General features: G+C 29.2%; 7 protein-coding genes, 1 non-coding gene and 3 pseudogenes across 11 annotated transcripts, besides 6 other annotated features; 5 read left to right on the top strand and 6 right to left on the bottom strand.

The window, feature by feature from the left end:
* Positions 1-242: 242 nt before the first annotated feature.
* Positions 243-279: a mobile genetic element.
* A 139-nt stretch (positions 280-418) lies between these two features.
* TVAGG3_0947560 lies at positions 419-511 on the bottom strand. The gene has a single exon. It is a non-coding gene; the product is annotated as a tRNA-Ser (tRNA).
* A 409-nt stretch (positions 512-920) lies between these two features.
* Positions 921-1,878, bottom strand: TVAGG3_0947550 (phosphatidylinositol-4,5-bisphosphate 5-phosphatase protein; the record flags this gene model as incomplete). Its single annotated transcript, XM_001314041.1, has 1 exon — positions 952-1,878. One exon carries the CDS (start codon positions 1,876-1,878, stop codon positions 952-954), a length of 927 nt encoding a protein of 308 aa, XP_001314048.1.
* Positions 1,879-2,011: 133 nt separating this feature from the next.
* Positions 2,012-2,461: a mobile genetic element.
* Positions 2,462-2,969: 508 nt separating this feature from the next.
* Positions 2,970-3,362: a mobile genetic element.
* Positions 3,363-4,903: 1,541 nt separating this feature from the next.
* Positions 4,904-5,090: a mobile genetic element.
* A 431-nt stretch (positions 5,091-5,521) lies between these two features.
* Positions 5,522-6,522, top strand: TVAGG3_0947510 (annotated as a pseudogene). Its single transcript has one exon. A coding segment is annotated over exon 1 (1,001 nt).
* A 2,054-nt stretch (positions 6,523-8,576) lies between these two features.
* Positions 8,577-18,566: a mobile genetic element.
* On the top strand, positions 9,332-9,652 carry TVAGG3_0947500 (uncharacterized protein; the record flags this gene model as incomplete). Its single annotated transcript, XM_051253144.1, has 1 exon — positions 9,332-9,652. The coding sequence occupies one exon, from the start codon at positions 9,332-9,334 to the stop codon at positions 9,650-9,652; it is 321 nt and encodes a 106-aa protein (XP_051078718.1).
* Positions 10,232-10,705, top strand: TVAGG3_0947490 (Prim-pol domain family; the record flags this gene model as incomplete). The annotated part of the gene is made up of 1 exon (XM_051253143.1): positions 10,232-10,705. A coding segment is annotated over one exon (474 nt), but the record flags the coding sequence as incomplete, so codon positions are not given.
* Positions 11,119-12,545, top strand: TVAGG3_0947480 (annotated as a pseudogene). The gene has a single exon. A coding segment is annotated over exon 1 (1,427 nt).
* On the bottom strand, positions 12,907-13,569 carry TVAGG3_0947470 (uncharacterized protein; the record flags this gene model as incomplete). Its single annotated transcript, XM_051253142.1, has 1 exon — positions 12,907-13,569. One exon carries the CDS (start codon positions 13,567-13,569, stop codon positions 12,907-12,909), a length of 663 nt encoding a protein of 220 aa, XP_051078716.1.
* Positions 13,941-14,630, bottom strand: TVAGG3_0947460 (keratin-associated protein family; the record flags this gene model as incomplete). The annotated part of the gene is made up of 1 exon (XM_051253141.1): positions 13,941-14,630. The coding sequence occupies one exon, from the start codon at positions 14,628-14,630 to the stop codon at positions 13,941-13,943; it is 690 nt and encodes a 229-aa protein (XP_051078715.1).
* Positions 16,226-16,897, bottom strand: TVAGG3_0947450 (uncharacterized protein; the record flags this gene model as incomplete). The annotated part of the gene is made up of 1 exon (XM_051253140.1): positions 16,226-16,897. The coding sequence occupies one exon, from the start codon at positions 16,895-16,897 to the stop codon at positions 16,226-16,228; it is 672 nt and encodes a 223-aa protein (XP_051078714.1).
* A 229-nt stretch (positions 18,567-18,795) lies between the features above and the next one.
* On the bottom strand, positions 18,796-19,785 carry TVAGG3_0947430 (annotated as a pseudogene). The gene has a single exon. A coding segment is annotated over exon 1 (990 nt).
* Positions 19,786-20,422: 637 nt separating this feature from the next.
* TVAGG3_0947420 (uncharacterized protein) lies at positions 20,423-20,638 on the top strand (the record flags this gene model as incomplete). Its single annotated transcript, XM_051253139.1, has 1 exon — positions 20,423-20,638. One exon carries the CDS (start codon positions 20,423-20,425, stop codon positions 20,636-20,638), a length of 216 nt encoding a protein of 71 aa, XP_051078713.1.
* Positions 20,639-22,269: 1,631 nt separating this feature from the next.
* Positions 22,270-23,960: part of a mobile genetic element that runs on past the window's edge.

Here is a 23,960-nt window from a genome sequence, read left to right as displayed (position 1 = left end):
TTTTGAGGTTTATCCTTCGCTTTTAAGATCATTGAATTTGATTTTTATATAAAATAGTTATATATTAGAAAATAATATGAGTTTATGTGATATTATTTTTCAGAAGATTTCATCCTATATGCCTACGAAAAGTACTCTCAAAACTAACTTTTTCCTAATTATAATTAAATCTAGAATATTGTATTATGCTTAGTATTATTTCATTTTTCTCATTCAATTTAGAATTTACAAATGTCAAAAAATTGAGAGCTGTCACTTTTGATGAATTTCTGTTTATTACACTTCTGGATCAACTATATGTAAAGATCTCCCAATAATAAAATATTTAGCTTAAGCTATGGATTCTAGGCTTTCACTCGTATTCTAAAATAAGTCATAAAAATTGAATTATGAAAATTATTTGAAAAAAAAGAAAAAATGGGGACTCTAGGAATCGAACCTAGCTCTTTTAATTATCACATAAATTTATTTAAGTGATTTTGAACTTATTCTCCCATTGAACTAAGCCCCCAACCCACAAACTTCCAGTATTGGCTCTTATATTGAATTAAATTTTTCTAAAATTTGAGAACCAAAGTTTACCTTCGCCATTTCTAGCCTGCAGGGAGTAGCATCTTTTGGTTACACCACACTTTAAGAATCCAATTAAAGAGAAATTCATTGTTTGCGATCAATTGATGAATATACACTTTAAAATATAATTGTGAGGTCTTTTCTTTTAAAAAATAGAATCGTGAATTTACACTTAATTCACATTTATTTTCAGTGTGGAAAACGACTATATTCAAATCTTCTTAATTATTCAAAGCTTATTTCACAAAAATAAATATCATATTTCTTTATAGTTTTAATATGTTAATCATACATATGAATTTGAACTAAATAATTACAAAACTAGAAAATCAAAAAATGAAATTTATTACAAAACAATGATATAGAGATAATAAAGACTCATATTCTGCATACTCGACTTGATTTTTCAGTTGATTTCTGAACTTCAAGTTTATCTACAAGATCAAACGTGAAATCAGCTACAACTGGTCGATGATCAGAAAACATAACATCCATGTATGACGTATAACTGTTAACAGTTAAAGTTTTTCGACTATTTGCAAAGAATAAGATTCGATCGCAATATGATGGAACTCTTTCCTTCTTTGATGTATCATATAGCATAGAATCCTTATCAAACTTATATGTTGGTGGAAATGTGATCTCTTCTTCGCTAAATCCGCTAAAAACATGAATTGAAGTTCTTTCTCTTTGTAATTGATCATATAAAATCAAATTCGGGTACATACCAGCCATTGATAGCCTTTTGGCATCATCGTATGACAAATCTATACGGTAATTTAAGTCTCCAAAGAAGAAAATAAAATTATGCATTTCTCTTGGGTCGCAACCAGAGTATGATATGATTTTTGTCATTATATCCGAATAATTTCTGTTTCTATCTAGGATTGCTTTCTCATGAGCTGCAAAATGAGCACAAATAAAAAGAATTTTCGTTTGATCATAATTTATAGATACTGCTACAGCACCTTTATTACCATAGGCACCATCAGCACCGGTAGGGATGAAGTATTCATTGTTTGCCCATACATATTTTTCATGTTCTTTCTTTACTGCAATAAATAACTTGAGACCAAGCATTGTCATATTGGTCATTATAAAGTATTCCTTTTCAAATTTCGTTTCTAATATCTGTGAAAGTGCATTTTGCTTGGCATCACAAGCTAATGGAATAAATGGGCCAACTTCTTGAAAACCGAGAATATACATATCATAACCCTTTGGAAGGAATGAAAATGCATCAAGTGGTACATCTGATGCTGCCAAATTAAATGTCATAACTAAGATATGCGCTTTTTTTTCCATTTTTTAAAAAATTTCAAAACTTCCAATCAAATAAAAATCAAGTAATAACCATACAGCCACAAACTATGACCAGTGATTAGAATATATTTCTCATAAATAAGCAAAATCTCTTTTAAATTCTCACAAAGATTTAGGTAAAAAAGGGTGTTGGCGTCCTAAGGCGTCCTAGTGTAAATTTCTCAAAATTGTGATATTTACATCACATTTTTGAGAGGTTTATGGGCGTCCTAAGGGAAAATTGAATAGCTAGGGCGTCCCGAATTTTCATTCTAAGATTTAAATATATTATATACTTAAGTATAATACAAGCAATATAAAAATTAAATTTTTATTATGTTAACTTATAAGAAATTTTTTTGAATTATCGTTGATTTATTGTAATCTTTCCAGGCTATACTTTTGAAATCAACTTTACCTGTCATACGCATTAATGTAGTAGATGTCCAGGTGTAGCTATTATATCCCAGCAACATTGGTATTTTATCATTGTAAGATATCAAAATGAAGCGTTTTTTCAGATATAATTTTTCGTAAATTTTTCAAAAATAAGATGGTAAAAAAGCCTCGACTTGCTCGAAAAATAGTAGTAGGATAGGAAGGGTTGTGTGACTTTTTTTGTTACGTCTATATATAGATGAAGGTATATTTTCACATCTTCTATATATAGATGATATAAAAATTTTTTCTTACGTTTTTTAAGTCATGAATTCGTAAGAAAGCGCGACATTATTAAATAAATTAGTAATAAATATTATATACTAAACGCATTAAAAAATTAACATTAATTTTAAAATAATTTATTTTTTATCTTTTATAAAAGAAGCTATATATAGATGATGTCAGATATTCCGCGATTAATTAAACATTGTTTAAATCCTGAATGGAATCAATGGAGTCATAATCAAAGACCTCATAAACGAGTAAAAGAAATTAGAAATAATTATTTTCATGAATGAAAGATTCACTACCATAATGAAATAAAAAAATTTTTTAAAAATAAACTTTAAAAATTATGTCTTACATTTTTGAATAATTTATTTTTAATTCGTATGAAATGAGCGTCAAAACTAACAACGTTAAAAAATTAGGATTCACAAACGAGGAAATAAAGGATATATTAGATGAGATGTGTTATGAAGTTAGTAAATATTATTTAAGAAATTGTCAAAAATTTGCCGAGTTATTAAATGATTTAGATTATGATGGAAAAATGAATAAAGATGATGTTATAAATTTCTTATATCCCACATCTGAAGAAGAAAAACCTAAAGAACCTGATGTTTTCCCTGAATATTATGAAGAACGGATTAAAGATGATGATGAATACAATGAAATTGAAAAACTGGAAAAAATAAGAGATGAAATAGATGAAAAAATTAAGGAATTAAGAGAAGTTGAAAAATATAATGAAAATGAAGTAGAGGGTTTAATGAATATCCCAGCTTCAGAATCAGCAGTTCAGAAATCTCATGAAGAAAGATATAAAAATTATGTCTCAGAATCAACACAAAATTTATTAGATGGCGAAATAGATGAAACACTTTCAGAAGAAGGTACTAAATTTATTCGTAAACATAAGTTACAATTTATTGATAATGAAAAATACCCTTGTATCTTACTTTCACCCCCTCTCGATTCTGAGAAATTCAAAAAAGCTCTTAAAAATGTGACATATGCAACTAATACGATTAAGAAAGAAGATCATGATATTTACACAAATTATTATTTAAATAAATGCACAGGTGTTGATAAAGTTTTTGATTTATTAGATAAAATATCAAAAGAAACCATTGGAACATATAAAATTTTGTGTGATTGTGGTTTCATTGTTGAAGATACTAATAATATTTCATATGAAAGAACAGCACCGAAGGAAGACGAGGTTGAAAGGTCTATACCATTCGTTATTAAGAATATAAAAGATATGAAAACTTATAAACATTATATTTATTCATTTATTTCAGAAAAAATGGAAGCAACCCATAAAACATCTTCTCATCATTTTATAGCTATTCATACATTCCTTTTCAAAGCTGTGAAATTAAATAAGACAGGAATTAGATTTAATGTATCAGGGTACGCATTCTTGAGTAAATTAAAATGTATTCGTCACGTCGCAGATGATAAAAATTTATGTGTTCTTAATTCATTTTATGGGCTTTAAAAAATAAACTTTATTTTTATTTATTTTTTAATTTTTTATTCTTACATAAATGAACAAAAACGGAACCGCTAAAATGAATGATAATCAAATTAGAGCAGAAGGTAGAAGGTTATTTAAACGCTTCTATAACATTCCTGATGGTGTTAATCCTAAAACTCGTAGAAGTTATTTAAATGAAGCAATAGATTCATATGAAGGGTTTGGCATTTCATCAGAAAGTGAGAGATTAGCGAGAATGTTAAATGTTAATATTGATTTCTATTATTGTGATCCTCAACCAGAAGACGTGGACATAAATAAGGTAGACTTTCCATTAGTGGATTCAATAATGATAGATCCAGAATTTGAAACAGTAAATATTTTATTAACACAGAGTCCATGTGGAAAACTTCACGCTGACAGAATAACAGACGTTGAAGCACTCACCGGCTATAGAGTTTGTCCATATTGTAAAGAAGAAGTTTATTCTATCCGTGATGATCCAGAAAGGAAAAACCAAAGAAGATTTTTAAAGCATTGTGAGAAATGTAAAGAAAATAATGGAAGATTAATTCAAGACGTTCAGTTGCAAAAGACACAGCAACCATATGCACCACATATTACGAAACAGAAGATATATCAGTGGTTATTAGCTCATAATTTGCAGGAATATTATCAACCGACAAGATATTATATTACTTTTGACTTCGAAACATTAGAGACTAAAGAAGAATTACAACTTTCTGAGTGTGCAACTTTGAACGCTTACTTAAAACCATTCATGGTATCATCAACGGTTAAATTAAACGATAAAACATATACGAGGAATTTTTGCTTAACTTCGAGTGATTCTTTTATTTCTGATTGGATTGAGTTTTTATTTTCAACCTGTTCATTAGTTGCTAAATCAAATATTGAACAATATGAAGAATTAATGAAGTCGCAAACGGACTCTTTGAGTCCTGAAGGTCTTTCAGACCAAACGGCGGGGACTTTGTCCCATACATTAAATGAAAAACAGAAGGAAGCATTTAAAGAACTTCTAGATGAGGAATTTAATAAAGTGAATATCATAGGTTTTAATTCGGGAAAGTTTGATTTAAATTTAATTCTTCGTGATTTAAACACTGCAAAATGGAAAATAAAATCAATGCTGGGTTCTTCTTCTCAATTTAAGCAAGTCATTGTAAAGAAAACAAACGCTCCATATGAATTGAGATTTATTGACATCAGAAATTATATAGCGGGTGGGACATTAGACCAATTCACTCAAGATTTCGGAAACAATAAATCACGTGTTAAATCCTTTTTCCCTTATCAATTCATCACATGGGAGAATTACGAAGAAGAATTATATAATTCACGAAAGATTCATTTTATTCAGCATTAACCCAAGAAACTATATCAGATAGTGATTATCAAATATATCTCAATGATGCTAAAAACTTTAAGAATAGATTAGAATATTTTATTCATTATTGCAATAAAGATGTTGAAATTATGATTGACCCAATTGATAAAATTATTGAAGAAACATTTGTTTATAAAATTGATATGCTTCATAATCTTTCTTTATCATCGAATGCTTCAATGATTCGTTACGCTTTAGCATATAAAGACTTTAATCCTAATGAAAAATATCCTGAGGAAGAGATAGAATCAAGTTTTGAATTAACGAAAAAGTATTGGAAATATAAAATTGAATCATATAAGAAACAAGATGAAAAAGCAGAAAGGGATACTAAAAATAATGTTTCAATGGATGATTTTCAATACTATCACGATTTAATCCTTTCATCTAAATGCAAAATGTGTGGTAAAGCGTTTACATATGCAAATAAACCAACATTGGATAGAATCGATAATGAAAAACCACATACTAAAGAAAATTGTCAGTTAATGTGTTGTTATTGCAATGTCGTGAAATCAAATAAAGATGAAGATGTTCAACGTTTAAGAATCAATTTAAGAAATTATGCATTAAAAAATAATTTACCAATGACTTTAGATTCAGTTGAAGCTTATCACATTCTCCGTAATGGAATTACTGGTGGTTTATCAAATGTTCAACATAGAGTAAATCTTAAAGGAATCACGCACATTAATAAACTTTCATATAATCCAGAAACTAAAACTGTATCAAATGAGGACACCACCAACATCATGACTCATTTCGTTGGTGTTGATTTTAATTCATTATATCCTTCATCATTTTCATCTAATCCTCATGATTTCATTCAATATACTGACCATAAAATGTATATGCAGGAAGATTGAATGGTGTTATCATTTGTGATACAGCAACAAAGAAAGCAAAAGCATTGGGAATAATTAAGAAGAAAAATACTTTATTCGTGGCTGAAGTAAAGGGTCACATTGATGAAAAATACATTAATGATTACATAAACTTTTTACCGATAATAAGAAACTTAGATATTATCACAGATGAAAAAACAATTGGCAGTTTTATGTATAATTACATGAAATCAAACAATCTACCAGTTGACCAGAAACAGAGGAAATTAACTCAATTAGCATCAACACACAACCAATATCAACCATTTTCTTCTTATTATCTTTGGTATCTAATAGACAGATTTCATTTTATCATCGATGATATTCAATCAATTTTAACATTTACGAAAAACACTTGTTTTAATGAATTTGCGAACGAATTTATGAACGAAAGACAAAAGGCTGAATTAGAAGGAAATAAAGGAAAAAGTTTATTTTGTAAGATTTCGCTTAATGGATCATATGGTTACGATGCAATGAATACACAAAATTACGCAAAGACTAAAATAATGAATGCACAGAAGTCACGCGTTGCATGTATGTCAAATAAGTTTAAAAACATAAGAGAAATAGGTGAAGATACATATCAAGGGATGCTTAAAGATAGATTTTATAGATGTGATACATGTTTACAAGAGGCATTCTTCACTTTAGATAATGCTAAATACTGGTATTTGGTTTTCATTTATGATTTTATGTATAAATGCATGAATCTTAATCGTTTTCATTTCATTGAAGGTGATACTGATTCATCTTATTGGGCAATCGCTGGCGACCCAAATCTTCCTAACACTCAAGCATTTCAAGCAATTGTTACCGATAAACAATTTTATGATAAAAACATTTTCAAATTCGCACCATTTGATTTTCTTCTGTTTTGATGAGAAATTTAAACCTAAATTAAAGAATAAAGCTGAAGAAAAAGCACATGAGAAGAAGTTAATGGGTTTAGCAATTGAGAAACAAGGTGATAACATGGTGGCGTTATGTCCTAAATGTTATACATCATTCAACGGTTCAATTGATGGGAGTGATTTTAAAAAGATTGCACAAAAAATGAAGGGTGTTAGTTTAAGACAAAATAAGCAATTAACACCTAAAAAATATTTGGATATAATAAATGATAAAGTGATATTTGATGGTCAGAATATTAATTTACAACTTAAAAACGGGTCAATGACTCGCTTAACAATCGGTAAGAATGCATTAACAGGAGCACACACTAAAGCTGTATGTTGTGAAAATGGTTGTATGCCATTTATTTAATACAATTTAAAAACGTAGGGGTTGAGTCATGAATTTAAAATTTTATTTTTAATAAAATGCCACAGAAGAGACAAAAGGAACCGTTAATAATGCGATTCAATATGTAAATAATGGTTTTGATACTATGATTCAAAGAGGTGGGCACCCTTAAAACATTGATTTTATTTTTATATAAATGGATAATGTAGATTTAGAAATTTTAATTGATGATTTAGTATTTAATCAAAATTTTCTTGATTATTACGATTTAAAATCATATCTCCAAAAACATAATAACAATATAACGGGTGATGATATGGAATATTATTATCCATATTATAAAAATGAAATTTTGAAATATCATAATAAAATAATTTCTGAAATTAAAGACAAAATTAAAAATAATGAATATACAAAGGGAAAAACTAAATCACAACTTAAACAGTTGAAAGATTTCAAAAATAAAGTATTAACAGAAGAAGATATTGATGAATTATATAAATTATATAATCCTGAGCCGCAAAAGCCAAAGCCGAGGTCTAAAGTAGCAAATGTTCAACAGCTAAAGGAACAAAACGCCCAGGTTCTTCAGACCATAAATGATGCACAAGCTTTAATTTATGATTCATTAGTTAAACCATATTCAGCCCGACTTTTAAATGAAGATCAACTTTTGGAATTCATCCTTCAACATAAACTCGAAGCGGGAAAGTATATCAAACCTTTATATACAGCATATTTAAAACAAATGAATAGAATACATCCAGAATTAATGAAGGGGGGAATGAATTCCAAAACTTCATCATCCAAAATCAAAGCAGATAAAATTAAACCACTTGCAACACCAAAACCTCCAACGACAGTACCGCCTCCTCCTTCAGTTAATCCTTCATCATTCACTTTATTATATCCATTTCAAACATTAAAGAAGCAAAAAGATTTTAAAAAGGATTTCAAGATATTAAATAAACCAATTGACCCGAAAATTCAACCGTTAAAGGAAAAATTTAGTCGCCCTTCATTTGCTCCATATCCATATTCATACGAAATTGATCATCTGGAATATTCAAAAGGAAACGTTACTTATTTATTTGCCATTAACATTAACACTAGATATTTATATTGCATTCCAGTGAAAGGGAAAACAGAACAGGAAACAAGAAGAGCTATTCAATACTTACTAGATCATGAAAGAGTAGATAATATAAGGGGTGATGGTGATAAAGGATTTCAGGCAACTATGGCTCATTATTTCCCACAAATTAATTTTTTCTTTTCATCCTCTCCATATACGTTTCATAATAAAATAGTTGATGCGGTAATGAGAACTCTTAGAGATGCGTTAGGGGTTAACGGTCAGATATACTGGGATGGAAATCATGACTCCATCATACAACAGTTAGTATATTATTAATAATACATGGCATAGAACTATAAACATGAAACCAGTGGAAATGAAAAATGATATTTCAAAAGAATGGGAATATATTAGAAAGCAAATGGAAAGGTTGAATGATGTTAAACGTGAACAAATTAATTCGGGGCTCATGAATTTTAAACAAGGGGATAAAGTTTTGATTCATCTCGATTATGGAAAAACTAATAAATCAATGACAAAAAGAAGACGAAGATTTGACACAATAGCTGAATTTATTAGATATATTAACGGCAATGCATTAGTTGAGGTTAACAATAAATTAATAGAAATTCCGATTTATTTTATTACTCCATTATATTTAAATAATATTTAATTTTTTTATTTCGTAAGAAATGAGTGACAACAAAGCAGCCAAGAGTCCTGATTTAATTAAGATTCAGAGTCCAGACGATGAATATAAAAAGAAACTAAACAGAATTAAATCAAAAATATGCTATTACAAAAAGAAGTCGCAATGCGGTGGGGTTGATGCCCATAAAACTAAAGTAATTGAAAACGATAAAGAGAAGAAGGAAATAATTGAAAAGTTAGAAACTTACCGTTCAATCCTTAAACTGAGTGAAGCAAAAATAAGAGAATTTAATAGAATAAATAAATTGATTGGAAGAGATGAATTTAATAAAGATGAATTTTTAAACTCTATCCAAATTTAATTTTTATTCCTCTTCCCGAACCCTTCTGGGTTCTTCTTTCCATCATTACTGCATAACCACATTTTCTCAGTTTTAGTGGTTTGTTATTTTTAGCAAGTTCTCGCATCATTTTTATCGTTTCCTCCCTTGTTATGATTCGTGGTAAATTTTGAGCTTGTGGGGTATTCATTTATATAAAAATAAAATTTTGTTATCAGTTATTTTATCATCATTTTATTAAGTTCATCTTTAGTTAATTTGAATGATAAGAAAATTTATTTTTGAAGAACTGAAGGTGTCACTATGTCACCATGTCACCAGGTTATTTAACTTCTCTGAAAAAATGAGACAACATGACATTTTGACAACAGTCGGGGAAATAAATGTTTACGTTAATGTTTACGTTAATGGTTTCAGGTTATTCAATAATTAATTATTTTTGAAGAACTGAAGGTGTCACTATGTCACCATGTCACCAGGTTATTTAACTTCTATGAAAAAATGAGACAACATAACATTTTGACAACAGTCGGGGAAATATGATGCAGTCCAAAAATAAAGTTAGTTTTAAAATTGTTTTTATTTTTTATTCCTATATAAATGACAGCAACAAACAACAACAGCAACTATATCGTTTCTGATGAAAAAGTTATTGATTCATTAGCTGAGGAATTAGTTGTGGCAGAAACTAAAACCCTCAACGAAAGAATTGGTGAAAACAGGATTGATTTACATAACTACCTCAAACATGATGGAGGAAGAGGAAGGAAAACTGGTATGGCTTTATTAGTAAATAAAATATCAAATTTAACGATTATAGATGTTGATATCAATAAATCGTACAATGATGAACTTAAAGAAACAGTTAGAAAAGACATTCTATCAAAACTTTCGGATAAAGATGTTATCGTTAAAACCGCTTCAGGAGGTCTTCACATTTATTGCAACACTAATTTCTTCTATTCAGTTTCGAACAGAATGATTAAATGTTATTCCTGCAATGATTATGATATTGACATAATGACTTCTATGGATGATTCAAAACGTTCTTTAGTGGTTATGGCTGATTCAAGAGTTCGCAAGAATGCAACAGAACCAATCAATACATACTCATTCATTCGTGGAAGTTATGATTCAACATTAACCAGAACAGTGAATGATATATTAAATGATTTGAATATTAAGGTAAGAGTTGAACAAAAGAACGAAGAAATAAAGACTATCATGAATGAAAACAAAGATGTAAACATTGACGATAAACTAGCTCAAAAGCATAGTTGATGGTATCAGTGATTTTGAAGTACATAATGACGGTGGAAACATGAATTTAGAAAAAGAAGTTACATTATTCACACTGTTTCAAGCTATTAATTCGTTACCTAATCATTTGATTAATGAAGCATACGATAACGTTTATAACTTCTGCAATTTAACAGAAAATGCAAAAAGTAATTTTGAAAAAGCACGTAGTAGAATATGCACATTTAATGACTTCTCCATTTGTTTTAGTGAAGATTCTAAAACTATACCAAAAGGAATATTATGATGAATATGTTTTACCTTTATTACGTAAGCCAAAAATAACATTTGATATAAAACTTGATGACTCGTTTTTGATAACAGATATTAGACGCAAGGCTGAAAATCATCAGTATAAAACAGTTCTGAAGTAATTGAGGATTTATCACGTGTAATCCGTTTTGTAGATTGTGGAAACAAATACTTCATTCAGAAAGATTACAACATACACGACAAAATGAATCAAATATCATTCGTTCTTCAATCAAACATGAAAGAGTCACTCAAAATGATTAAATTATTTAAAGAAGAAGGTAAAACCATAACAGCATGGGACGTACTATTAAATCAATTGTCTTCATTAACCGTTAAGGGTGTTTGCTTTAAATCTGATTCTCCAGAAGTTTTCTCAACGTTTCAAGGTTATAAATACAACATTCTCGAAAAGCCTGATTACTCAAAAATTGAGATGTTTATGGATTTCATTAAAGAAGCCATTTGTGATAATAATGATGAAGTGTATAAATACCTTCTCGGCTGGATTGCATCAATGATTCAACATCCCGGAATCAAGAATGAAACAGCAATTATTTTGAAAGGACTTCAGGGAACAGGTAAAAACAGATTTACAGACATTATTTCTGAACTCCTCGCTGGTTATTCATGTAAAAACATTACTGAAATAGGTGAGCTAACGGGTAATTTCAATTCAGTTGTTGAAAATAAAATGTTTCTTGTACTTAATGAACTCAAGAATGTTGGTGAAGACAGACTCGCAAACTTCAACGCTTTGAAATCAATTATAACGGATAATGAGATAAGAATTAATGAAAAGAATCAACCCAGAAGAACTGCTCAGAACGTTGCAAACTTCATTTTCGTAACTAATAACGTTTACCCTGTCAAAATTGAAGTTGGAGACAGAAGATACGTAGTTTTAAGAGTTAATGGTAAATTTAAGGGTCAATTTGATTATTTCAAGAATTTAATGGATTCATGCACAAAGGAATTTTATGATAATTTACTGACGTATTTTATCAATTACGACCTTTCATCATTTAATGTACGAATCATACCGATGACCGAAGCCAAACAAGATTTAATTGAATTATCAACAAATCCTTTAGATGTATGGATAAATACACATTATGATGAATTGTGTGCGGGTATGACGTGTAAAAATGCTCTATTCTGCAAACCATCAGACATGAAAGACAAAAACTTTCAAATGAGCATTAAGGATAAATGTGATAGGAAACAGAGAAGAATAGATGGTAAACAAACATGGTGTTATGTTTTGAAAGAAGAAATGAAAGGATTATATAAACAGGTTGAACCAAACGATAATGAGGATTCATTTACTGATGATGAAATACCTGTAAATGAGGCAGTATAAAGTATGATTGGAATTTATTTTTGCATTAATCCTGCTGTGTTGTCTAAATGTCATGTTGTCACACTTTTTAAAAGAAGTTAATTAACCTGGTGACACATGGTGACGTGGTGACACCTTCAGTTCTTCAAAAATAATTCATAAATGCCTTCCTCCTTTCGTACCTGTTGTCAAAATGTCATGTTGTCTCATTTTTTCAGAGAAGTTAATTAATCTGGTGACACATGGTGACGTGGTGACACCTTCAGTTCTTCAAAAATAATTAATTATTGAATAACCTAAAAACATTAACGATAAAATATATTTTTGGTCATGGGCTATGCCCCGCCACGTTGCGTCTTTATGACAAAAATAAATGGTTCATTTACTCACAATATTTTTGTACAAAACGACCCCAAGCTTTTAACTTCTTTTCTGCAGCTTCTAATGCTATCTTAGCGAGTTCATATTCTCTAAATTCTCTCTTTAAATTTTCTTGTTCCCATTGGTCTAGTTCGAATGGAGAATCTCTATAACCATAACATAACTCACGTTCATGTTCTAATTGTTTTTCGCACATTTTTCTAACTTCTTCTTCAAACAAATGTTTAGCATTCTCTACTGTATCTTCGAGTTCTTCTTCATCTAATTTCTCATGAACTTTCTTGTCTATGGAGTCCATAATTTTTCCAACTGCTATGCAATATTTTGGAGAAGCCCACATTGCTATATAGTTTATAAGTCTTGGGTCTACATACGTTCCTCTAACCTGTTTGATTTCATCAGGAATTCCTGCATGAATTTTGTATAAAAAGCAACCGCCGGAATTCAGACGGTTGCTATATTCTTCACAAAATGCCTTATAATACTCTTCCCAGGACTTATTTTCCAACAACTTTCTAAAGTCTTTCCTAAACTGCTGACACATATTTGTTGCATTAATGTAACCATCCTTGTCTCTACGTAAGACTTCAATACCGTTATAAGTGCCTTTTGTGAATGTTTCGCCATTAGATTTGTTCGTAAATGTTTTTGCTTCGACTGACATTTCTGTTCTTACATACAAAATAAAAAATAAAAATAATTTTAAAACTAACTTTATTTTTGGACTGCATCAAATTTCCAGGACTGTTGTCAAAATGTCATGTTGTCTCATTTTTTCAGAGAAGTTAAATAACCTGGTGACACATGGTGACGTAGTGACACCCTCAGTTATTCAAAAATAATTAATTATTGAATAACCTAAAAACCATTAACGTAAACATTAACGTAAACATGAGACTTTGTCTCCGGACTCTTTGAGTCACTTAACGTAAACATTATTTCTACAGTTCATCCATTACTTCATTACCTAATTAATTACAGACATAAAATATATTTAGTTCATTCGGTAAGCCTGCAAAGTAGGCTCAAGTGTGTTTATTGAACGCGGTACCATGCGAATACAGTCACAAATGGTGGCATATAATCTTTACCCAAGCCTGTTGGATTTGTTGTGAAAGTATGGACATGATTTCCTCCTGGTTCAGTTGGTCGAAAAGTCTTTTTTGCTGAATGGTTATAATCTGGAGATAAAACATCATTGCCAGCTTCATATTCTGAGTTGTATAATGGGTGGTCTCTTAATGAGTGGATATGGTCACCAGAAAAGTTTGTAGTTCCTGTATGAGTGTGTGGTGGAAGGTTTGCTTCTTTAATTTTCTTCGAACCTCCTGTTTGCTTTGAATATCTAGCACAGTATAAGAATTTATCTACAATCTGCTTCCACGTACCAAAACCTAAAACACTTGCTGGATTTGTTGAGTTCATTGACGTATAAATAGAACCAACAGGATATAATGTTTGAAGTATTTCATTTTTCATGCTTGTAATCACATCATTTACTTCCGACTTCTTTGCATAATTTTCATCAACATATGTTTTATCTGCTTTAAGGTCTAAACATCCTGAAACCCATTCTGTATCAGCTTTAACTTTAAAAGTCTCAAATGTCCACTCATGATACCATTCAACCTTTTCTTTAATTTCATTATCTTTTTCATCAACATAAACCAAATTTGCCTTCTTATTTAACTCACTATCCACATATTCCTTATCTGCTTTCTTCATTATGTCGTTTAGGAAACCTTCTATGAATTCCTCATTTAAATTAAATCTTCCAATCTTCAAAACTTTAGGAAATGCATTTAATGCGTAATATCTCTGTTCTTCTGGTGGAATTGATGTTATATCATCCGTTATACCTTTAATTTTAGAATTCATAAATAAAATTTCTTTTATATTTGATATCACTGCACCACCTTTGCAAACGAATTCGAAATGTTCATTTTTCAATACTATCTCCAAATCTCCATATTTCAACCTTTGCGTTTGTTCTGCCGTCTTTGAATTATATGCATATATGGCGTATGTAATGGTCTGAAGGACCTGGGTGTTTTGTGCCTTAAGTTGTTGTGGTTGCTGTTGTTTAATCATTTATTATGATTTAAAAATAAATATTTAATCTGTTATCTCATCAGCTATTTTCTCTATTTGAAATTGCCATAATATTTCATTCATGAATTCTAAATCACAATCAAATAGGTCAGTTATTCTAAATTTAATATTTGATAAATCTTTTGAATGAAGAATAAATGAATTCCCGGATAATTGAAACGGATATGATAAAGAAAATGTGTTTAAGTTGATGGATAAAATGTTTTGTATTGATGGGTAAGAGTTAGGGTTTAATGTTTGATGTGAAAATCTCATTGGGGTATTAACTTTATCACATTTGATTAAAATGAAATTGGAACCGGTGTCAGAATACAAAACATCCCCAACATCTTTTTCAAAATTTAATATCCCCAACAATGAACGAAGATGAGGAGTACAAAATTTAATTTTCAGCGGAAATTTAATAAGGTTATTTATTTCATCAAGTTCAAAAAGTTTATCAGGTTTTGATTTAAAATTTTCTTCATACCATACGATAAATGATTCATTTAAATAACTTAAAATCGTGTTAATATCCCATTTCGCTATCACATTATTTATATACATATCATACGTTTTTTCAAGGTCATCTTTAATAAATGATATATAATCTGAAGGGTCTAAAAGAATGGGATTAAATTTACCACTCACAGAAACGAGAGTAACATTATAAATTCCGCTAACTGTTAAATTTAATTCACAGCTATTATTCGAAATAATATTGATAATTGACATTTTTATTACGATTAAAAATATGGTAAAGCGTTATTTTCCAGTGATAAATAAAACTAGAATAAGATTACCTCAAGAATTCATAAATTCAACGAATAAGAAATTCATTCATGTTATAAATTTTAGTGTTTTCAGAAATATGAGTCAATGTCATATTCATCAACAGGTTATATTTCACTTCATTCAAATTTAGTTCAATCAAACCCATATAATGACCATTTCATAAGATTTTCAGATGGTATTAAAAATGTAATTGATAGATTAAAATATGAACAGATTGACAATATCGAATTTTTGGAATTTTGGTTTAAATATCCCGATGGAAAAAAGATTGAAGTTAAAGATAAAGCTGATACTATAACAAAAACAATTACAATGACCGATCCAGATAGTGGGGAACAAAAAGAAATAAAACAAACGATAGAAACTGGTGAAAGGTCAATTATTATTGATTATGATTCAAAGGATTATTATTCAATAATGTTAATGCTTGAATATTAAATAGCCTTAACAAAGAATTTTTCAAGTGATATTTTATATTCATCAACTATTTTATTATAAATATCATTATATGTTAAATGAAGTTCAGTTGTTGTTCCGTTCTTTGATATCTTAATTGTGCTAATATCCTTTATAGGATTTATTTTTGCAACTGTTCCGCAGCATGAAACCTCATCATCTATGAAAAATTGAATCTTAACGTCTGAATCTTGAACATCACAAAGAATGGCGATAATGTGAATTAATGATTCATAAGGTAAAATAATTAAACCGGATTGGTCAATTAAATTTATTATTGAATCATAATTATTAATTATTATATCACGGTAAATTTTCATTAATTCAGAATTAATGTCTATTTTATATGGGTTCTCGATGTTTGATGAAAGAGGTGGGGGGTATGTTGGATAAGTGGGAATTTCAACAGGTTCTTTACCAGGTTCAGATAAAATGATTGGGTCTCCATTCTCATGGTTTTCTTCATTCTCCTCATTCTTCGGTAAGTCACGAGTTAATAAATTTGGTTGAGTTGCTGACCTTGTTAATTCAGGGCTAACATTAACTTTAACATTTTGAATAATTCGTGATTTATCATCATTTACGTTATAACCAACCGTAATCTCTGCTTTTGCGTTAGTGTTCTTTTGACTAGTGAAACGTCTTCTCATTTATAATCGAATAAAAAAATATATTTAAACTTTTATTTTGCTGGAACTTTTGAATCTATTATTCCCTGTATTTGTTCATGAAGTTGATTTTTAGCTGTTTCATCGTAAATTAATAGACCGAATATATTCATTAATTGCATTCTTATAATCATCTGATTTCTCAAATTTTCTTTTATCTGATTCCTTAACTAAATCATAAGTTAAACCACGTTGCTGATATAATGGTTTCTTAATTAAATCTTTGAATGCTTGAGATAAAGCACCTGATGCAATTCTTGCTACTATAATTGGTTGGAATTGCTGTTTAAGTTCATCTTTAACATTTGCGAAAACTGGATCGAATAAAGCAACTTTAAAGAATTTCTTAGCTGAAATTTCAGGTCTAATATTTGCATATTGACCATCAAACTGGTTAGAATATCGTGGTAATCCATCCGGTCCCTCTTCAAGCATTTAATTCTTCATTGAAATAAGAATATGGATTATGACGGTATGAATTAATTGGACCATTTTCACCTTCTCCAATGTATTGTTTAACAGCTTTTCCATTTTCATCAAATTGCATAGGATAACGTTCATTATATGCTTTACGTTTAGGATAATCAGATATAGTTAATTTATAACCATTTATGACTTTAATATTACCTTGACCATCAGTAACGAAAACTTCATTTATACCATCAGGTTTTCCATTTGGACCCGTAATGTCTGCTTCGTGTGCTTCCCAATTTGGACCATGACGTTTGGCATATGCTTGAGCTTCTGGTAATGTTAAAACGTTTCTCATTTGTTTAACATCTTTTTGAAGACCAGCAACAATATGAACTAATTCTTTCATTCCATCAGGAACTTTCATAGTTCTATTATATGCACCCTTTTTGTTTGTCCTTGTTTTAATGGAACCTGTAGAAGATTTGCTATTTCTGTCATGTTTAATTATAAATAAAAATAAAAATTAATTATAAAAAGTTAATCAAATTTAACACTTCCTTTATTTAAATCAACTATTATTTTTCCATGTTCACCTAATTGCTGATATTGTGTGTAAAGTTCATTAATGCTCATTGGTAAATTCACTTGATAAAGCATAACGTTCAACTGTTGACGACTAAACCCACTGAAAATGAAAAGGTTGATAGATTTGATTTAATGTTTGTGCTTAATGCTTTGAAATATTGAACAGCCATAAAGAATGAACACTGAATGTGTCGACATTGAGTTAATAACTGATTAAAATATGATTTCTCATTTGTTATTAGTTTTGATTTCACTGCATCATCTAGAAAAATGAGTGAATGCAAAAATTCTCTATCAAAATTTGAAATAGAAAGTGTTTCAAATAATTCATCCGTTGTTTATCAATAATTTTATCCTCTAATCCTTGCTTCTTGATTGTATTATATAATTCTTTATACATTAAAAAGTTTTTTAAATAATCTTCTGCTTCTTCTTGTGATAAATAAATAATTGGAATTTTGATTAAATGCTTTAAAGATTCAAATGTATCATCTGAAGGTGAACCTGAACGGTTGATATAAATTAACACATGTGAATGGGGGGAAGTGTTAGCAATAATGATAATTTGTTTTAATATCGTTAATGTTTTACCTTTATTTTGTTTACCAATTGCTGCAGTGATTGAATTTAAGTAACATTCAGAATATGGAATTTTCATTAATTTTTCCTTAGATAGAGCATTTCTATTATCACTCAATGCTTCATTAATCATATCATCTATGTATGTATTATATACTCCTGCTAATTCTTCATAAGGGTGGATGAATTTAAATCCATTTAATCAAAAATAAATTTATAATTTTAAACATTTCTATTCATCAATATTTCATCATATGAACTTCTATACTGTGGTGGTGTACCTGTTGGATGATATTTCAAACCTTCATCCGGTGTCCATGTCCAATATGTAGTCCTAGTAAACCAAACCTGAGGAGGATTTGTCACCTTTGAACAGTAAGTGTCATTTTCACCCTGAATGATTGGATAAGCTTTCACTTGTACTGTAACTTGTGAGTTGAAAGTTTCTAATCCATCAAAGAATATACCCGCTCCATCACGTTGAACTGGAATAGTGCATAAGAATGAAGTTTGGTCTTTCCATGTTCTAGCTAATGGCGTGCCATTATCTGCATTCAGTGGTCTAGTTAATGAGTCCTCGTATTCTTCTGTGCATTCATTCACTCCATCTAAATCAGAAGCTTGAAGCATACGTGTAAAGAATATGTCACCCACTGTGGTCATCGCTTGATCGGGGAAGTTTCTGGAATCTATAGTGACCTGAAGACCTCGAAGCATTGGATTTTCTAAAACCGTTCTTTGATTGCATTCTTCGGAAATGTTAACACAACATCTGTAACATTATGAAGAGCGTATGAGAAATCTGAGCTGATACCTTCAGGAGTGATGCAACCTCCATTTAGTGAACGAACGTCAATATGTTGAGCTGGAATCATGAATGGATCTTCCTTACTGAATAAACGTGGTATTGCTTTAACTGATTCTTCAATTAAACCGTATCCTGGTGTAATGCATTTATCCTCTAAAACTTCCATCTTTGTGCATGAAATAATAACGTCATCAACTGTTGCGTCAGCAGATGTAGCGGCTAAGCTTGTAATTAATTTGGCAGGAAGTCCGATTTGTTGGAATTTGCGATCATATTTATAAACATGATTCATAATCTTTTCATAATTTTCATCAGTTATCTTTTCATAAACGTAATTTTGTAAATCAGCAACTCTTAACGGGTCAACCTGACAAAATACTAAAGTATCCCTGAAAACATAATATTTAAGAATGATATCACCAAATGATTTAGGATAATCATCGAACGCCTGAAATGCTAACAAATCATTTACCGGAATAATCATATCAAAAGTGACATCAACTTCTTCATTTGCTCTTGAAAACTTCTGAAGGGTCAATATATTTACCACATACTGAGTTATCATATTTTTGAACATTATTATATAACGAATGAACAAACTTTTTAACTTTCCTTTCTGATTTTGGTTTATATGTTGCAAATGCGAAAGATTCACGGGCGCAATCCATCTGAAGATAACCGGCATCACCTCTTTCGGTTTCTACTTCTAATTGTTTAAAGCTTTGATTTGATGATTTGTAACCAACGAATAAACGCATGCATTTAAAAGCGGCATCACATGTGAAAGCTTTATTTGAAACTAGAGTTGCTTTAACTTTGCGTTTAATATATGTGTCACCTAATTGGTTCACATCATGAGCCGGATTTGTAATTCTTAAATGAGTTTGTTTATCATCAAAATATGGAGCATCAGAGTCATAGCATGAACTTTCAAGTTCTCTATAATATCTTCTACCGTCATTCTTTGCGAATATTTCATTTATCTTTTCGAATGAATGAAACACATTTCCATTAATCGGTTTAGTGTTTGGCACCTAAATAGTTAGTCGTCATTTATTATAAATAAAAAATCAAAATTAAAAGATGAAAATGAATTTTTAATTTTAATGAAATAATCAACTATGGCTGCAGGTATATTTAAGAAACTGTGGGATAAAGTAAAAAGAGGAGCGCATAAAGTTTGGGAAACATTGAAGAAGGGAGCAAATTGGATATTTAAGAATAAAGAAGCAATTAGTGACGTTGCTGAATCAATAACACCAAAAGCTGCCCCAATAAGAGAAGTTTTAAATAAAGGAGAAAAAGTTTATCAAAGACTTCAACCGATACTAAGATAAAAATAATTTTAAAATAATTTATTTTTCCACTATCTACCTCCTATTTTATTAAGTATTCCTTCAGCAATTCCACCAACTGCGTTACCTGCTTGTGCTCCCATCGCCGGATTACCTGCTTTAGTACCTAATACGCCACCTATGATAGTTCCTGCCGTTTTCGCTACTGGTGCCAAAAAGTTTGCAACGGGTTTAATAATCTTTTTATAAACCCAACCCGCAGCTTTCTTAATTCCATCCCATAATTTTTTAAAGAATCCTGCCGCCATTTCTGATTTAATATTAATTAAAAAATATATTTCATCACTTATATTCTAATTTTTATTTAATGATAAATGAAACCGATTTTAAAAATAAATGAAACAGAGGAGGAAGAAATAAATGAAAGTGAAAATGTTCAACAAAAAATAAACGTTGTTAAACCAATTACTGAAATAAAAATTTTTTCATCTGTTGAAGAATTTAATGACTATTATGCTAATAATAAAAAATTATTTGAAGAATTGACAACGTGTAAATTGAATAAAATGTTTAAAGTTGATGGATTCAAAATTTCAAAAATAAAAGGAGTGGTTAGTTTGAAATCTATTCCTCAATCAAGAATCACCTCATTAATGAAAATAGATGATTTAACAAAAAGAATAGAAGAGATTGAAGAAAGAGTAAATCAGATAATTGATTTCATAAATTCAAATAATCATTAGTTTCTTAAAGTTCTATGTTGATTCTGAGACATAATTTTTAAAGTTTATTTTTAAAAAATTTTTTTATTTCATTATGGTAGTGAATCTTTCATTCGTGAAAATAATTATTTCTAATTTCTTTTACTCTCTCATACATACTAGATTTGAAGAATTCGGAACTTTTACCATAATCTCCTAAATGTTTTCTTATCCCTAACGTGTGCCAGTTATTATATGAAACTGTATAAACTTTATCTTTATCTTTGCATCTTTCATCACTTCCAATATATTTATATCTCAGTTTTGATTTAGCATTTTCATATTCATTAGCGTTTAATAATTCACAGTCTTCCTTTTTAAATATATGTTTAAGATATTCAGGATTTAATACTCTACGTTTATATGCTCCTAACTTAGTTCTAAAGGTTTTTCTACAAAATTTAGGAATTCCATCCTCTTTAATGTCATCAATGATTTCCATTTCATTATTTTCAATTTCTTCTTCTCGTTTATGAGGTCTTTGATTATGACTCCATTGATTCCATGAAATTAAATATTCTTTATCATTATATTTATACCTCATTAGCTTATTTTGGCTTTCATATTCATTTAATAATTCACAATCTTCATTTTTAAATTGAAGTTTAACCCATTCAGGATTTAAACAATGTTTAATTAATCGCGGAATATCTGACATCATCTATATATAGCTTCTTTTATAAAAGATAAAAAATAAATTATTTTAAAATTAATGTTAATTTTTTAATGCGTTTAGTATATAATATTTATTACTAATTTATTTAATAATGTCGCGCTTTCTTACGAATTCATGACTTAAAAAACGTAAGAAAAAATTTTTATATCATCTATATATAGAAGATGTGAAAATATACCTTCATCTATATATAGACGTAACAAAAAAAGTCACACAACCCTTCCTATCCTACTACTAAAAATAACAATTTTTTACTTGTAAAAATAACCCTTTTACAGCATGGGCAGCTATTCAATCACTATTTCTTTTTCTAAAAGTATATTTTTCAAAAAAAATTAAGATCAAATTCGACAATTTCTTGATGAAAGCAAAAATATTACACATACTTCTAGATGCATGGGATAAAATATGCAATTATTCAATCAATTCGCATGATTTGAAAAAAAAATCTAAATTTGATAAAAATGTAGAAATTTTTTATTTTTAACTTGAGATTCGATTTTTTTGATCCAATTTGTGAATTTTTTTGATCGGAATTTCAATTAATTTGTTGATCAAAAATGACCTCACAATGTTTGATCATAAGTGAAGTCATCTTCATGGGTATTTAGAAATTCCAAGAGAAATTGCTTATTTCTCGCAGATGTAATATCTGAGAAAATCGAATTTAAATATTCATAGAAACCCAAATCATTCTCCGGTTCGAATAATTCATCTGTTGCTTTTTCTGTTTTTTCTATGAATTTTAATAATTTGATTAATAAATCTTCATCAGGAAGAATTATTGTTGCATTTGTGATAAAATTCCATATTGAGGTAATATGGCAATAATTACATTTATAAAATGTAATTTTATCCAAAATTTTTTGGCAAATTCGCATAATAGCATTAATATTTGAAGCTGAGATTAAACCTGTGATTACTTCTGTAACTTTTGGAAAATCATCGCAATTTAATATCTCTTTATATTGAATTGAGAAATAAAAAAATCAAATGGATTCATTTCTTCAATTTCAAGGAGATTGTAAAAATTGATAGAAGTGTTATTGCAACAAATTGTATTTGCAGCAAAAAATATCATTTGCTCGATTCCATTTTTGGAATAAATTTGCTGGAACAATGTTAAATTAAAACAGTTGCTTAATTTTTCTTCATTGTTTTCATAAAAAAGTAACAAGTTTGCAACTGAAATTTCAAAATTTTGATAATTGCCAGTTATTTCAGTAAATATATATATTTGCTTTTCTTCATCTAAAAATGGCAAATATTGATTTGCAATATTAACTAAAATTTGGGATAAATTGTTCCAGTTTGATTTTACAATTTGTGAGCACATTATGTAATATGTAAATTTATCCGCTTTGTAGGAATTTAAAATTGTTTGTTGTTCTGTTTCAGTTAAATTACTGAATTTTTCAAGATTAATATTGTGATAAAAAATAGAATCCTTGAAACATTCTGATATCTTTTCAATGTTTAAAACGGATGCTAAAAAATGTAAAAGAACTTCATCAGTCACTGTGATTTTTTTGAAAAATTTATCCCAATTCAAGCATCCAATTGATCTTTCTGTCATTGTACTTATGCATTGATAAAGTTGATTTAATGAATCCGAAGAATAATCATTATGCTTGACTAGTTGAGTTAGTTGATACAGACTGTCGTCAGCCATTTTAAAAAATGAATAAAATTGTATAGTAAATTATATTTGTGAAATTTGTGACGCTACATTCAATCTAAGACCAATATCTCAAAGAATTCCTCATTTAAGTATTACTTTTCATTGTTTTTTAAAAAATATCTTTGCTTATTTGTTCACTTTTTTGACATTTATTATATGCTTTTTATCATATTTCCGATGATATGAATATATATTCTATATAAGAATGACGCTACATTCAATCTAAGACCAATATCTCAAAGAATT

The sequence above is a fragment of the Trichomonas vaginalis genome, chromosome I (genome assembly GCF_026262505.1).
Source record: "Trichomonas vaginalis G3 chromosome I, whole genome shotgun sequence".
Classification (NCBI taxonomy): Eukaryota; Parabasalia; order Trichomonadida; family Trichomonadidae; genus Trichomonas; species Trichomonas vaginalis.
This window is presented reverse-complemented; position numbering and strand designations above follow the sequence as displayed.